Here is a 15,471-nt window from a genome sequence, read left to right on the forward strand (position 1 = left end):
TTTAGTTGGATCACACATGTCAAATATCAAATGCCTAAAAGTCTGTGAAGCCAAAAAAGTAGAAGTTTAAGAAAAGTTTTTTTTTGAAGAATATGTATTTCACTGGATTATTTAGCAAGCTGATGTCTTATAGATAATATTTTCTATGCAATAGAAAGTTTCACAAGGCATAAACTTTTTAAAAACCTATTATAATGAAAAAATTTTTAGTTGTGAAAAGAACTGTGGAGATTGAGAAACTATAATCTGAGGAGGTCGCTTGCTCTAAGTCACTCAGTCTGCCTTTGGCAGCATCTAGAGACTTAAGTGGGAGATGGCAATGGCACCCCATCCCAGTACTGTTGCCCAGAAAATCACAGGGATGGAGGAGGCTGGTAGGCTGCAGTTCATGGGGTTGCACAGAGTCGGACACGACTGAAGCGACTTAGCACCAGCAGCAACAGCAGCAGAGACTTAAGCAAAACTTGGCATTTCCTTCTAAGACTTCTATGTGTTTTAAAATTTCTGCTCATAAAGTGTAAAATGTATAATGTAAAACTAAAGAAGATGTTAACTGAAATTAATTGTTTTGTTGAAAGCCATTTACAAGCACATGAGCAGTAGCCGTGGCAGGACTTGAGAGTAACAAACCTGTAAGGTATTTGGTGTCATAGTAAATCTACTGTCAGACGCGGCGAATGCGACTGGTTTGTGATCCTGAGGCAGTTTCCTGGTGCCTTGCAGCTTAGCTGTGTTTCTGTGAGAACCTTTTGTTCATTTCTGGGCAAAGTGGAGACAAGTCTTTTTACTGTAGACTCAAAATATAGAAAAAAAGATGATTGGAAGTCCATTTTATATAGAATATTTGTATTGTGCTAACGCAGCTTGTGTTTGCCCACAGCTGCGAGTGCGGGAGCACCCGGCCTCGGGTCCCTACGTCGAGGGCCTGTCCACGTGAGTGCGGCATGCGGGCCGGTGTGGTGGGTGGGCAGGGCCTGTCCAAGTGAGCGCAGGTGGTGGGTAGGCGGGGCCTGTCCACGTGAGCATGGCTGGTGGGTGAGCAGGGCCCGTCCATGTGACCCTGGGCAGTGGGTGGGTGGGGCCTGTCCACGTGAGCCTGGGTGGCTGGTGGGTGGGGCCTGTCCATGAGAGCATGGGCGATGGGTGGGCGGGGCCTGTCCACGTGAGTGCAGGTGGTGGGTGGGCGGGTCCTGTCCACGTGAGCCTGGGGGTGGTGGGCGGGCGGGGCCTGTCCACGTGAGCGGGGCTGGTGGGTGGCGGGCCTGGGCCGTGTGCACGGGCGGTCCACGTGAGTCAACGTGGCGGGTGGGGTGGGGGGGGCGTCCACGTGAGCACGGGCGGTGGGCGGTGGGTGGGTGGGGCCTGTCCACGTGAGTGCCGCTGGTGGGCACGGCCTGTTGTGTTCCTGAGTGTCCCCCCGAGCCGGGAGGCGGTGCCTCAAAGTTGTCTTGTGGCCTCAGTGCTCTCCAGTTAGACATCCTTCCTCTTTCTAAATGGAGAGTTAGCTGCTTCTCGTGTTTCTCTCTCAGGGCGCCTGTGAAGCGCTCTCATAGAGGACTGATCACACCGAGTGGAAGTCTCCTTCTCTGACTTCTCTGTCTCTCCCCCGCTTACCCACTGAGTTCACCCTGCCTCTCAAGCCTCTTGATTTATGTGTCTCTGGAAGCCGCGGAGGGGAGGAGGTGCCGAGTTCAGTGCTTAGAGTTCGAACTATGCTGACAGTCATGTGTTTGGCTTTCAACTCCAAATGCTTTTTTAAGGGAACAGAAAAGTGGTGAGAGAAGATTTAACTCCATTTAGTAAATCTGGAATTGTGCTGAGACCCACGACACCCGCAAACCCACACCCATGCGTGCCTGTACTGGTACATACACCTTTGCCGAACCACACCCTATGTGTGTATACGGGTACCTGTGCCAACATGGGGGTTAAAGTTTATGTTTTGGTCTCATGACTTGGATATTCCAATGTTCAAATGCTAAGGTTCTTCATTATATTAAGAAAAACCATATTTTTAAAAATTTGATAGAATTAAAGCATTACATTTTATTTCCTTATAGAATGGAAAAAATGACTGTCAATATAATATCTATTCCATTGTGATATCCATGGAATAATTATATAATTGAAAGGTGGTTGTTTTATAAGAGCAGGAGTGTGATTGATCATCAGTAAAATGGATTTTGTCTTTTTGCTTTTTTAAAATAGGAATGTTGTCAGTTCTTATTCTGATATCCAGGTAAGGTTGATTGTATTTTGTTTTCTCTCCACTAGATAGAAAGATCAGAGTCATAAATACTTATGAGAATATTTCTCCTTACTTGCTGTTCTCATAAATAAAAGGTTAATCTTGTTAATTTCTAATCAGTTGATTTTGTTTGTGTAAACTTTAATAAAAAGAATTACTTTTCTAAACTAAAAACAAATTGATAATCATGTCAGTTTAGAGTTGTAGAAATAACCTTTTCACGGTATTAACTTCTGATTTAAGTTTCTGAGACAGAGAAAATGAACAGCTAGAAAATGGTAATACAAATGAGTAAATAAATATGTATTGATAATTTTATTTTGCAAAGTGATTATTGGTGTGTGTATATGTGCTTGCTTCACACTTGGCCCTGGTTGGCACCATCTGAGCTCTGGCCCACCTTCCTCGCCAGGTCTGGCTGCAGCTGGGGAACAAGCAGAAGGCCACCGCGGCCACCGGCATGAACGACAAGAGCTCACGCTCTCACTCCGTGCTCACGCTGGTGATGACACAGGCCAAGGTACCATGTCGCTGAGGGCTTTCTTAGGAAAGATGCCTGCTATATTCAAGTTGTATGTTGTCCTTATTTCCTCCTTTAAATCAAAGGTAAAAGCATAGTCACATAAGTATGTAACATAATTGGGTTTTAGCGCATACACACAATGACTCCTGTCATATCAGTGTATGGTAATATATTATCAATAGTACATAATACTTGTATTTGAAAAGACATCTCAGAAAGTAAAGGATTTTAGATAATGTAGGGACTCCCTTGGTGTTCCAATGGATAAGACTCTGCGTTCCCAATGCAGGGGACCAGGTTTGATTCCATATATTGCAGCTAAGACCCAGCACACCAAAACTACTGAGCTGTCTCACTCTAGAGCCTGCATGCTGCAACTTGAGAAGCCCATGAGCCACGGTGAAGACCCAGCAGGGCCAAAATAAATTTAGCCATAGGTTCCACTACTCAGATAAACCCCCTCAACAGTTTGGTATATAATCTTTCAATTGTTTTACAGTCACACATCACAAATTTACAAAATCTGTAACAATTTCATGCCTTTAAAATTATTTGCAAAATATTGTTTTTCATAGCTACATAGTATTCCTTTGACTATCAAAAGTCCTCAGGTTTTTCTCTGATGTTGGACATTTATGTTGCTTTTAAACATTTTGCTACTTCAGTGCTGGGATAAACAACACTTTTATAAATTACACTTCTTCTCTATTTATTGTTGTTTCTTTCATGTAACTGAGTAGTTACAGGTTTAGCCCTTTAAAGTCATCTCTCTTATTCTGCTTCATGTAATTGAGTAGTTACAGGTTTAGCCCTTTAAAGTCATCTCTCTTATTCTGCTTCATGTAACTGAGTAGTTACGGGTTTAGCCCTTTAAAGTCGTCTCTCTTATTCTGCTTCATGTAACTGAGTAGTTACAGGTTTAGCCCTTTAAAGTCGTCTCTCTTATTTCCTTCATGTAACTGAGTAGTTACGGGTTTAGCCCTTTAAAGTCGTCTCTCTTATTCTGGCATGGTCTAAGCACTGCTCGGTGTGTTCTGATAAACTGTCATGGAGTCAAGGAAGCAGTGTCTTTATCCCTTGTGTTTGCAATCTTGTGTAACTTTCTGTTTTGCAGACTTATGGTGATGGCAAGTCATGATAGAACTTATGATGTATTATTTTAATGCCCTCTTGCTCCAGACAGAATTTGTGGAGGGGGAGGAGCTGGACCACAGAATTCGCAGCCGCATAAACCTCGTGGACCTGGCTGGCAGCGAGCGGTGCTCAGCGACCGGGACCAGCGGGGAGCGGCTGAAGGTAAAGTGCCGCCTTGTGTTGGGAAGCTCAGTCCTGTGCCTTGTTTTTAGGAGATTACAAGCTCAGCATACTTAACCAAAAAAACCCGTCTCTGAACCTGCACTTCATAGACTGCAGTCTGAGGCTCAAAAAGGAACCCATAGTTCTTGGTTATGATTGCTTTCAGAAACAGTAGACTTTGAATCCAAAGGAAATTGGTAGATTCTGAAAGAAAGTATTTACTCAGTGATTATCAGTTCAGTTCAGTAGCTCAGTCAGGTCCGACTCTTTGTGACCCCATGGACTGCAGCATTCCAGGCTTCCCTGTCTTTCACCAACTCCCGGAGCTTACTGAAACTCATGTCCATCAAGTTGGTGGTGCCATCCAACTATCTCATCCTCTGTCCTCCCCTTCTCCTCCTGCCATCAATCCTTCCCAGCATCAGGGTCTTTTCCAATTAGTCAGCTCTTCACATCAGGTTGGCCAAAGTACTGGAGCTTCAGTTTCAGCATCAGTCTTTCCAATGAATATTCAGGACTGATTTCCTTTAGGATGGATTGGTTGGATCTCCTTGCAGTCCAAGAAGACTCTCAAGAGTCTTCTCCAACACCACAGTTCAAAAGCATCAATTCTTCTGTGCTCAGCTTTCTTTATAGTCCTTCTCTCACATGCATACATGACTACTGGAAAAACCACAGCTTTGACTAGATGGACCTTTGTCGGCAAAGTAATGTCTCTGCTTTTTAATATGATGTCTAGGTGGGTCATAGCTTTTCTTGCAAGGAGCAATTAGGGAAGAAATATATTTTGTGAAACAAATTTATTCTGGAGCAGTTACGTTTGATTAAAATGTTTGATCTTGTCCCCAGGAAGGCGTGAGCATTAACAAGTCGCTGCTGACCCTGGGCAAGGTCATCTCTGCACTGTCCGAGCAGGCTGGCGGGCGGAGCGTGTTCATTCCTTACCGCGAGTCTGTCCTCACATGGCAAGTAGCTCTTGAAGAGTAAAGAATGTACAAGATACAGAGAGTAGTGTGGGGAAGGGGCATAGACCGACTCAGGTAACTCTCGTGTGGATTCAAGAGCCAGGCTACCTGGACTTGACCTTGCTAGTCCCCCCACCTGTCTCCTTGCCTGTAATAACGGGATATCCAGACCTGTCTTTTTGTGTGTGTGTGTGCTCAGTCGCTCAGTCATACCTGACTGCAGTCTGCTGGTGGACTGTAGCCCACCAGGCTCCTCTGTCCATGGGACTCTCAGGCAAGAACACTGGAGTGGGTTGCCATTTCCTCCTCCAGGGTATCTCCCTGACCCGGGGACTGAACCCTAGTCTCCTGCGTTGGCCAGCAGATGCTTCAGCACTGAGCCCCTGGGATGGTGAGGGTCGATGGTGGGTGTAAAGCTCTGGGAGGCTGCCCAGGCAGTGCAGTGGCAAAGAGCCCCCCTGCCCGTCAGGAGACAGGAGACGCACAGGTTCGATCCCTGGACTGAGAAGGTCCCCTAGATAAGGAAATGGCACCCCATTCCAGTATTCTTGCTGGAAAATCCCATGGACTGAGGAACCGGGGCTGCAGTCCCTTCATGGGGTTGCAGAGTCGGGCATGGCTGTGTAACTGAGCTTGCACACACAGAAGCTCTTGATGGGCGGTGTGTGCTGTGTCATGTCGGCCTCTGTTCTGTGTTTGCTGTTATTCGTGCCTGATGTTTGAGCACGTGTGGTGTCACCAGACACACGACTGTGTGTGTAAAGTGAAGCTCAGCACACACTGGCTGGTTCAAAAAGTATTCATGAATGAGTGCGTATGTAACTTCAGATATGTTCCGTTTAGATTACATCTGTGTAGATTTAATATTCAGTGTTGAGAAGGACGTCTCTCTCCTTGACAGCAGCGTATCTTTATATACTTTATTATATTGTAATCGCCACCTCAAAACCTGTCAGAGAACAGTCTGATTTTCTTTAATGCCTCTTGAAAATTAAGAATAACTTTTGAAAGTTGAGACTGATTCATTCTGTATTCGTAAAGATAGGCTTTTTAGTCTCATGCTTGTTTCTCCCGTCTCAAATAAGGGTTTTGCGTATGTTAGTAACAGAGAACAAAATTTGTGTTTATAATGTTCATCCATCATTTTCTGCACTTCCAAGCAGGTGCTTTGAACCCTCATGGTGGCTCCAGAAACCCAAAGACCACCAGCACGGTCCCTCCCTGAAGCAGTTCCCAGTCTAGTGCGGGGAGAGGAATTTCACTAAGGATAGGATAGTTACCCACATTTTAAAATCTCTGCACAGACTGTTGTTTCACAAAACAACATAGAAAGCGTGGGAGGAAATCAAGTGCTCAGAGACCTACGCAGAGCTGCGAGTCCAGAAGCCTTCCCCGCGGCCTTTGCGTGAGGGGGCGCCGGGCCCGCTGTCCCGCGGTGGGCGCTGCGCCTGCCCCGCGCCCGGTGTCGCGAGGTCACCGCGGATGCGAAGTCTGACGGGGGCTGTTCTCCGCGCAGGCTGCTGAAGGAGAGTCTGAGCGGAAACTCGAAAACCGCCATGGTCGCCACGGTCAGCCCGGCGGGCAGCAGCGTGGAGGAGACGCTGAGCACGCTGAGGTACGCGGCGCAGGCCCGCAGCATCGTCACCGCCGCCAGGGTCAACGAGGACCTGAGCGCCGGCCTCATCCGGGGTGAGCGGCTCGGACTTGAAGGGCGCTGGGCGGGAGTTTCGTCTCACTCACTCACCTCAGTCGTGAAAACAAGCGGTTTTAGAGTCGAGGGTTTTCCTCTCACGCTGGCTGCAGCAGCGCCTCGTCACCTTCCCGGAAGGCCGGCGCCGAGCGCGCAGGGAGCAGGCAGGCGGGGCCCGGGATGGGGCGGGCCGGGGGGCTCTGGGAGCAGCGGCCGCCCCGCCCTCAGCGCCCGCAGCCGCGCTTCCCCAGCCCTGCGTCCCTCCCGCCGCGGCTCGATGGTGCATGGCGCCCTCGGGTGCGGGCTGGCTCCCGCTCAGTCTTTCCCCCTTTGCATCTGCTCTCTTCTACCAGTGGGGCCATTTCCATTAAACGTAGGTCTTCTGAATTCCAGCTGGGAAAACCTTTGATCTCTGTCCCCAGTCCTTATGGGTACGGTGTGCCGGGGCAGGGCTGGTTCGCACCTGCCGTCCCAGATGGGTGCCCGGTCCCCCTCAGGTGCCCTGTGTTGGAGAATACATTTCGTGGCCATCCTGCTAAGAGGGAGGGATTCATTAACAGGGGAGCGGTTTTTCAGGTTAAGGCTAGGTAGGGATTTGTAAGTAATTAAAGTAAAATTTCGCTTAGTGGTTCTTAAGATTTCAAATGGAAAAGCAGATGTTCATGTCTAGTGGACTGTATATCAAATGTTATTAATCAGGCCCTTTTTTACAAATGTTTAGAACTGAAAGCGGAAATTGAAAAGTTAAAAGCTGCCCAAAGAAGCAGTCAGAACATTGACCCTGAACGGTACAGGCTCTGCCGGCAAGAAATAGCATCCTTGAGAATGAAGCTGCATCAGCAGGAGAGAGACATGGCAAACATGCAGAGGTGGGCTCTGGGCCCCAGGCAGTCAGACCCTGTGCTGCCCGGGCTCCCTGGGCTGGTGGGGGTGGGTGGGGGCCGGCGGGGAGGCACCCCTCCCTCCCATACGAGTGGAGCAGCTCATCCCCAGACCATGATGTTTGAATACTTCTGAGTGGTTTTCTAAGTTTTGTTGATTATCTCTTGATTCTTAATCATTTATATATCTAGATATTTTTTAACCCTTTTAAACTTTTGTTTTTCTTTGAAAAGAATGTGGAAAGAAAAACTTGAACAAGCTGAAAAAAGAAAACTTCAAGTAACAAAGGAGTTACAGGTATCATTTCAGCTCTCTAAACTGATTGAAGATTTGCGAAGAGATATGCCAGTAAATATGCAGATGTAACTTCTCAAATGCTCATTGTATACCAACTGTACAGAGCAAAATCTTAGAGGGAATCTTGTGAGGAGCTTTAAGATCAGGATTGTGATGGCTTAGAGCCTGTGAGCTGGTTGGAAAGTTAAAATACAAACAATCTCGTTCTTTTCACGTTGGTTCAGTGGGTTCAACAGATGTCACATGTTGCTGCTGTGCCAGGCCTGGGGAGGCCGAGGTGAACCCAGAGAACGTGTGACCCAGAGGGAGGTTTACTGAAGTGTCGTGTGATTGGAGGGTGAAACCACGCATGTGCCATGTATTAGGTACACAGTGGTGGGCACTGGTGGGCACTCACACTGTGCCGTATGAGTCACCCTAATGCAGTGGCCGAGGAGCAGCAGTAATTCCCCATGATGAGGGCGGTCACTGGGAGGACTTCAAACAGAAGGGACAACTAAGCAAAATCTTGTACAGTGAGCAGGAGCTTGTTGGTTTCCAAAGTCTAAACGTCTAAGCAAAGATGCAGCCTGATGCCCTGAGAGTTCGGAACAGATGCGTGGCTGCTGGGATGGGTCAGACTGGAGAGGGGGGCACAGCTGGGCCACAATGCAGTGAGGACCGGTGGGCGGGCCATGGCGGGTTTTAGGTGGAAGGACAGGGACAATCCTCCTGGGTCTGGACAGGTTCTCCTGGTGAGGGTGTGAGAGAGGGTTCAAGGGAGGGAAGAGGAAGGCCGGGAAAGGGACCCATCTCGGAGCTATGGCTGGGGTTACGGGAGGAGGTGACGAGAGCTTGGGGCAGGTGGTGGGTGGGCTGGCTGGTGGGGGTGCTGGGTGCAGGGGCTGGAAAGGAGGGAAGCTGACAGGCTCAAGAGGGTTTTCCTGAGGTGTGTGTAGACAGGGAAGTGGGGAATGGTGCCTGAAAGGTGCATCCTGCATCGTGCGATCAGGAGGTTATTGTCACGGTACGGGGACCTGGTGGTGGCCGCAGAGACGCGGTCGCAGGACCCGACCCGCTGTGGACGGTTGCGGGTGAGGACAGGTGCATGGAGACACCAGGCTGAGCCCCGAGTGGGCTGAGGGTGGTGAGGGACACAGGGTCAGCGTCACCCTGCGAGGCTTCTAAGAAGTATGCCAGCCACACTTACGGGGCCGTCGGGAGGAGAGGGTCTAAGAGACCGTTAATTACCAAGTCACATGTCCTGTGACTTTCACGTTTAACACAGACCTTTCATTTTAGGTGGGTTTAACAGTTTCATGCTCCTGATCAAGGTTAACTATTTTTCTGACTTCTACTAGAAAGCAGGAATTACCTTTCAAATGGACAACCATTTGCCAAACCTGGTCAACCTCAACGAAGACCCTCAGCTGTCGGAGATCCTGTTATACATGATAAAAGAGGGGACAACCACGGTCGGAAAGTACAGACCAAGCTCCAGCCACGACATTCAGTTGTCGGGCGTGCTGATTGCTGACGACCACTGGTGCGTCCCTCAGATCTGCCCCCTGCAGCTCCCTTCCCACACGTCTCCATTCAAGCTGAGGCGCTGGTGTGTAACTCTGAGAGGGCCTCTGCTGGCCAGGAAAGCTGACGGTGGGGGCGTTCCGTGAGGACGGCAGGTCCGCTGCTCTCCTATGAGGAGTGACATCGGGGTGGTGTTGCTGCGTTTCTGTTTTGTGCGTGTGATGTGGCCACGGGGTCATTTCCTGGAGTTACAGTCTCAGGCATAACACTTCTATCCATTATTAAGGCCGGAGTTTTGGTTGGATGATGAATTTAAACTTCTGCTCCTGTGAGTGGAGCGATGCTGCGTGTGTTGCTGGGGTGACGGTTCGTGTGAACTGTGTTAGCTCCATAGTGTGTTTTCATGACTCGTCTCTGTTGACACACCTGCGTTTTCCCGGCTGCAGAGTGTCACGTGGTGTGCAGTTACCGGTCTATTTTGTCGGTAGACGTTCGGTGGTTTCTCACATTCCACCCCCACAGCACTGCTGTGAGCGCATGGACACGTCTCCTGGTACAAACGGGTAGCGCGTCCCTGGAGTGTCAACATGCGAGACGGCCCTTGGGGCAGCCTGGCGCCTGGGCCCTTCTGTTTGCCCCGCGTGCTGTATGAGCGTGGCGACTTTGCAGTTACCGTGTCACGATAATTCCCAAGTTTGGGAAGCAGCCCTAAGCGTGTGTCTAGGAGGGGAGAGAGCAGCCTGCAGGATATGTGCGTATTCACCTTTATGAGGTGATTTCAGATTGCTTTCCAGAATGATGGTCAGTTCTGCCACAGTTGGCACTCAGACTTCCTGTTACCCTCAGATCCTTGACAACACTTAGCACTGCTGGGTGTATGCAAACTGGCGACTCGGTGGGCATTTGTTTGCATTTCTTTGACTAGTAATCCTCACATATTTTGGCCAATTTTGCTTGCTCTTTTGTAACTTGTTTGTAACTTGGTCATGTTTTTTGTCCATTTTTCAATTGTATTGTATTGTTTTTTCCTTCATAATTTGTAGCAGACCTTTCTGTGTCTTGGTTGGCAGGTTTTTGTGAGTTTCATGCGTTGTAAATAGCTTTTCCAGCGTGTGGCTCATCTCTCTCTCTTATGGTACCTTTCAATGGATCAAAGTTCCTAGTATATCACACAAGCGAATCTTTTCCTTTATGGTTGTCAGTTTCTGTGTCTTGTTAAAAAAAACCCTTTCTGTATTGAGGTTATAGAGACAATCTCCCAAATTTTCTTTTAAATGTTTTGAAATTTTGCTTTCACATTTAAATCCTTAAGTAGTCTGGAATTTTTTGTTTGCTGTGAAGTAGGGATCTAAATTCATTTATTTTCCTTGTGAATAACCAATTCTACCAGTACCATATCTTAAATAAGATGTGGATTTTTTTTTTTTAATGTGGTGTTCACATTAAAAAAGTTTCTAAAGATACAGAGTGCGTGTTTTCACTAATACTGCATGGTCTTAGTCATCTGAGCTCCACGATGTCTTTGTACGTGGTGTGGTTTGGCTCCTTGATCTTTAGTTCCTCTTGGTCTTCTCTTAACTGTTTTCTGTACCACATAAGTCCAGCATTATTTACACTTGTGGCAAAGATACAGAACATGCCCCCAAAGAGTGAAGAGTCCAGAAGGGGGCCAGGAAGTCCCCGACTCGCCTGGCCCTTGGTTAAAGTACATGGGTCAGTACTTGTAAGTATTTTAATGTATTTTCCCTTAATGTTTGTGTATTCTTTTTTCATTTTGGGAGGAGAAGGGTTAGTGTTTTTTTAAGTAGTTTTAATCATAATACATACAGTGAAAAATTTTCCTATCACTGCTGGATAGAATTGTTAGAGAAGCCGGGCTTTTTTCAGCAAAGGTTCAAAATCTAATGGAAGGAAAATAAGGGGATTCTTGTACGTTACTATTGTCATAAATTGACAGGAACCTTCTCACTGAAGGAGCACCCCAGGGAGCATTACGTGTCCTGCTTTTCCTTCCTCGTCAGTCTGTCCATCACCGTAACCACGGGCTCCCTGTCTTCACAGCACCATCACCAATTCCAGTGGGACAGTGAGTATCGTCCCGGCCGGGGAAGCAAAGACATACGTAAACGGAAAACTGATTTCGGAGCCGGCAGTGTTGCACCATGTAAGTTGGCCGCTGCTGAAACGCAAGAAGCTGTTGCGCTTTGAGCATGGGATTCAGTTTTGCTGAGCCTGGTTCTCTCCTCTGTGAGATCAGCAGAGAGCGAGGGGGAGGACTCTCTGGCTCTCACACTCTCTCTCCTGGTGTTTCACAAATCGCCTGCCTTTGTGCAGAGACCAGCCCCCGGGAGCTGCCCGGGCAGCACCGTTACATGTCCGCGGCAGAGCTGGGCTTGGGTCAAAGCCTCAGCCCTGCCAGCTGCTGTTTGACCTTTGAGACGTTATTCAGCCCAGGTGACTGTGTGTTACCCTCCCCAGGACTTTAACGACGACATTAGGGGAACAGGCACAAACGCTGTTGCCGGCGAGGCGAGGCCTGTGGCCACATGGTGTCTGTCTTTCTGTCTCCCAGGGAGGGTGGAGATGGGGCTGCTGGAAGCATTAGCTTGTGCGCGGTTCTTAGAGCAGTGTCTGCAGACTGAGCTCAGCCGGTGCTTAGCGCCGTGACTGTCGGCCTCTGTGCTCTATTAGCGTCCTCATTCCTAGAGTCGGGTTAATAATAGGCACGTAGGCAGCGTGTCTGCCCCAGTTCTTGGCTTATGGACTGTGTGGTAGCTTACGGTGAATGATGTCGGATTCATGATCTCCGAAGAAGATTGAGCTTCAGGACCAGGGACCAGGCTTGATCACTCAAGAGCTTTTGTGAAGCAGAGTTTTATTAAAGTGAAAAAGGGACAGAGGAAGCTTCTCACACAGACTCAGAAGGGGGGCGGAGAGCGCCCCTTGCCAGTGTTAGCAAGGGAGTTATATACTTTTTTAACTGGTTATTACAGTAAATTAAAAGAGTGTCTCAAGGTTGTAAACATCTTACTAGACCCGCTCCCATAGTTTACATTTTAAGATAACAGGATTAGCCAGAAGGTTTTCAGGAAGGAGAAACTGTCCTCAGCAGGATACATTGTTGTTATATAATCCTCAGTATAGAGTTTAAACTGAGTTGTTTGTTGTGTAATCATCAGTTCTGTATCATCCTGTGTGTTCAGTCTCCTCCGACTCTTTGTAGCCTCTTGGACTGTAGCCTCTGTCCATAGGATTCTCCAGGCAAGAATACTGGAGTGGGTTGCTGTTTCCTCCTCCAGGGGTCTTCCCAACCCAGGGACTGAACCCAGGTCTCTGGTGTCTCCTGCACTGGCAGGCGGCTTCTTTACCAGTAGTGCCACCTGGGGAGCCCAGTTCTGGGCTTAAAGAAAAAACATTTTATGTGACTAAGAGTAAGGAATGTAGAGGAAAAACAGATGTTTGTCCTTTCCTCCTCCTTGAGAATTCCAGACCCCTATCTCCTCTTCGAGACCCCCAGACCCCTTTCTCCTCCTCGGGGACCCTGGGCTTCTTATCAGCCTGCCTAGGAATTGACTCTCTCAGGTATTGCATAAACGTTAGCTGCTGTGATTCTTGTGTTCATCGTTAGTGATACTAGACTGCATTGAATTGTTGAGCACGGCGATTTGTCCCATGGTGATTTTTGGTTTGGACTCACCTCCAGTGGTCAATTTTTTGTGTGCCTTAGGGTGATCGGGTGATTCTTGGTGGCGATCATTATTTTAGATTTAATCACCCAATGGAAGTCCAGAAAGGGGAGCAGCCACCCAGCAGAGAGAATCCTGTGAGCAAGCGCCCAGAAGACTTTGAGTCGGCCAAAAACGACTTGCTGACGGCCCAGAGGTTACAGTGAGTACTCGTGTGTGTAGAGCGGAGTGGCCTAGAAATAAGCGAATTTTCATCCTTTTATATTTTCTCTTTTATATTTTGTGTAAACAGTTCTCGAGCTAATAAACATTTAAGAATGCTTTTGAGAGAAAGTCCGAAATTTAAGTTCTGAGGTTTGAACTTTGGTTTAACTGAAAACATGTTAATCAGTTGAGAGCTCCTCTGGTGTGAAGGCTGATGGCACACGCTGTGACTGTTCGCTGCCTTGCAGGCTTGAGGCAGAAATAAAGGAGGCGCAGGTGAGAGCCAAGGAAGAAATGATGCAAGGAATCCAGATCGTGAAAGAGATGGCCCAGCAAGAGCTCTCGTCTCAAAAAGCTGCGTACGAGAGCAAGATCAAAGTGCTGGAGGCGGAGCTGGTAGGAGGCCGAGCTGTCTTCCTTCCCTGTCAGGGCGTCCCGAGTGAACTTAGGATTCTAGGTGGGCCTGGGGCGTCCTGGGGGAAACGCGGGCTTTCGGGGAAGGGGAGGTACCAAGGGGCTCCATCCCCTCCTCGGGCCTCGGCTCTCCTGTCTGCTGGACATCAGCTTCCCTGAACCGTCCAGGGGCCAGCGGTCGGGAGGGTGGGCGAGTGGTGTGGTTCTTTCCAGTCGGTCAGTCAACCTAGACGAGGTGGAGACGCTCCAGGGCCCCTTTTCCATCCCTGAGTCAATTTCTTGTGCATTGATTTTAAAAATGGAACTTTTGTACTTTTTTGATGTTTTTCAAGAATTGTTCTACATTTTTGCCCTATTTGTGTGTTAGTCGCTCAGTCGTGTCCGACTCTTTGCAACCCCATGGGCTTTAGTCCACCAGGCTTCTCTGTCCGTGGAATTCTCCAGGCAAGAATACTGGAGTGGGTTTCCATTTCCTTCTCCAGGGGCTCTTCCTGACCTGGGGATTGAACCCTGGTCTCCTGCATTGCAGGCAGACTCTTTACTGACTGATCTTGTTTTTGAAGAATTGCTCTGTATTTTTGCCCTATTTACTTTTTACTGTTGTTGCTTAAAGAAAGAAGAATCTCAAAGGAAGAAGATCCAGGAAATAAATAACCAAAAGGCGAATCACAAAATTGAGGAACTGGAAAAAGCGAAGCAGCGCTTTGAGCAGGAAATTCACGTCAACAGAAAGCGGCTGGAAATGGAGGCCCTGGCGACAAAGCAGGTGACTTCATCATGCAGCTAGTGTGACTGGAGGGAAAGCTGGATTTTTAAAAAAGTATTTATTTGTCCATTTGTTTATTTTTGGCTGTGCTGCATCTCCACTGCAGCGAGAGGGGCTAATCTCTGGGTGAGGAGTGTGGGCTTCTCATTGCAGGGGCTTCTCGTTGCAGAGCGTGGAATCTAGGGGTGCGGGCTCAGTAGTGGTGGCGTCGGGCCCAGCTGCCCCTCAGTACGTAGGGTCTTCCCAGACCAGGGATGGAACCCGTGTCCCCTGCACTGGCTGGTGGATTGCTAACCCGTGGACCGCCAGGGAAGTCCCTGGATTTTGTTTTAAAGAACTTAGGCTCTGTTGAGGGCTATGGCCAGCTCCAGGTCTGAGGGTGAGCGGGGTCTCCCTTGAAGTGTCCCTTTTCCCCCAGCATCACACCGTCACACGGATGCTGAGGGACGCTACGGCACAGGGCAGAAGGCGCGGCTCACTCCTGTACTGGTTGCGTCCCGGCACCAGGACAGGAGGAGCAGCGGGCAGCCCTGGGGCACCAGCGTCCCTTGTCTCTCTCAGGGCGGAGGCATCTTCCGGGCGGTGCCCTCCAGGTGCTGGACCAGGGGCCCAGCGTCGCCTGGGGGACGTGAGATTCCGGTGCCTCCAGCACTGCTGGGTCAGGGCTCCGAGGGGGGCCCTGAATCCCTCGTGAGCGGCCCCGGAGCAGGCACCGCTGATCCTGGAGGGAGAGCCCCTGCTCTCATCTCCGCTTCGACTTCTTGTGCCTTCAAGTTTGATTCTCAAGCAGCAGCTTTGTTTGTTTTCTTTCTGAGTTTATAGTGGAGGTGGGGGTAGAGAGGGATACCGTCAGTAACCTAAAAATACCCCTACCAGAGCTTGGTGAGAACATGTGTATTAGCAGATCTAGAACTGGAGTGGCCAGTGAACCACCGCAGAGAGTTTTAAGAACAGTTTACATCTTGAAAACAATTACCAGTAGACTATTAGATAG

The 15,471-nt window shown here is 48.7% G+C and overlaps 1 protein-coding gene across 2 annotated transcripts in view; it reads left to right on the plus strand.

The window, feature by feature from the left end:
- Positions 1-15,471, plus strand: part of KIF14 (kinesin family member 14) — a 50,143-nt gene that overhangs the window by 17,407 nt on the left and 17,265 nt on the right. For both annotated transcript variants that reach the window (XM_070384664.1, XM_070384665.1), the window contains exons 6-18: positions 881-933; positions 2,209-2,239; positions 2,661-2,768; positions 3,951-4,067; positions 4,917-5,032; positions 6,549-6,721; positions 7,444-7,591; positions 7,838-7,901; positions 9,242-9,426; positions 11,469-11,571; positions 13,135-13,295; positions 13,546-13,693; positions 14,325-14,477. In XM_070384664.1, coding sequence (XP_070240765.1) covers positions 881-933; positions 2,209-2,239; positions 2,661-2,768; positions 3,951-4,067; positions 4,917-5,032; positions 6,549-6,721; positions 7,444-7,591; positions 7,838-7,901; positions 9,242-9,426; positions 11,469-11,571; positions 13,135-13,295; positions 13,546-13,693; positions 14,325-14,477 — 1,560 coding nt within the window. The remainder of the gene's footprint in view (positions 1-880; positions 934-2,208; positions 2,240-2,660; positions 2,769-3,950; positions 4,068-4,916; positions 5,033-6,548; positions 6,722-7,443; positions 7,592-7,837; positions 7,902-9,241; positions 9,427-11,468; positions 11,572-13,134; positions 13,296-13,545; positions 13,694-14,324; positions 14,478-15,471) is intronic.

Source organism: Bos mutus, chromosome 16 (genome assembly GCF_027580195.1).
Source record: "Bos mutus isolate GX-2022 chromosome 16, NWIPB_WYAK_1.1, whole genome shotgun sequence".
In the NCBI taxonomy this organism is placed as follows: domain Eukaryota; kingdom Metazoa; phylum Chordata; class Mammalia; order Artiodactyla; family Bovidae; genus Bos; species Bos mutus.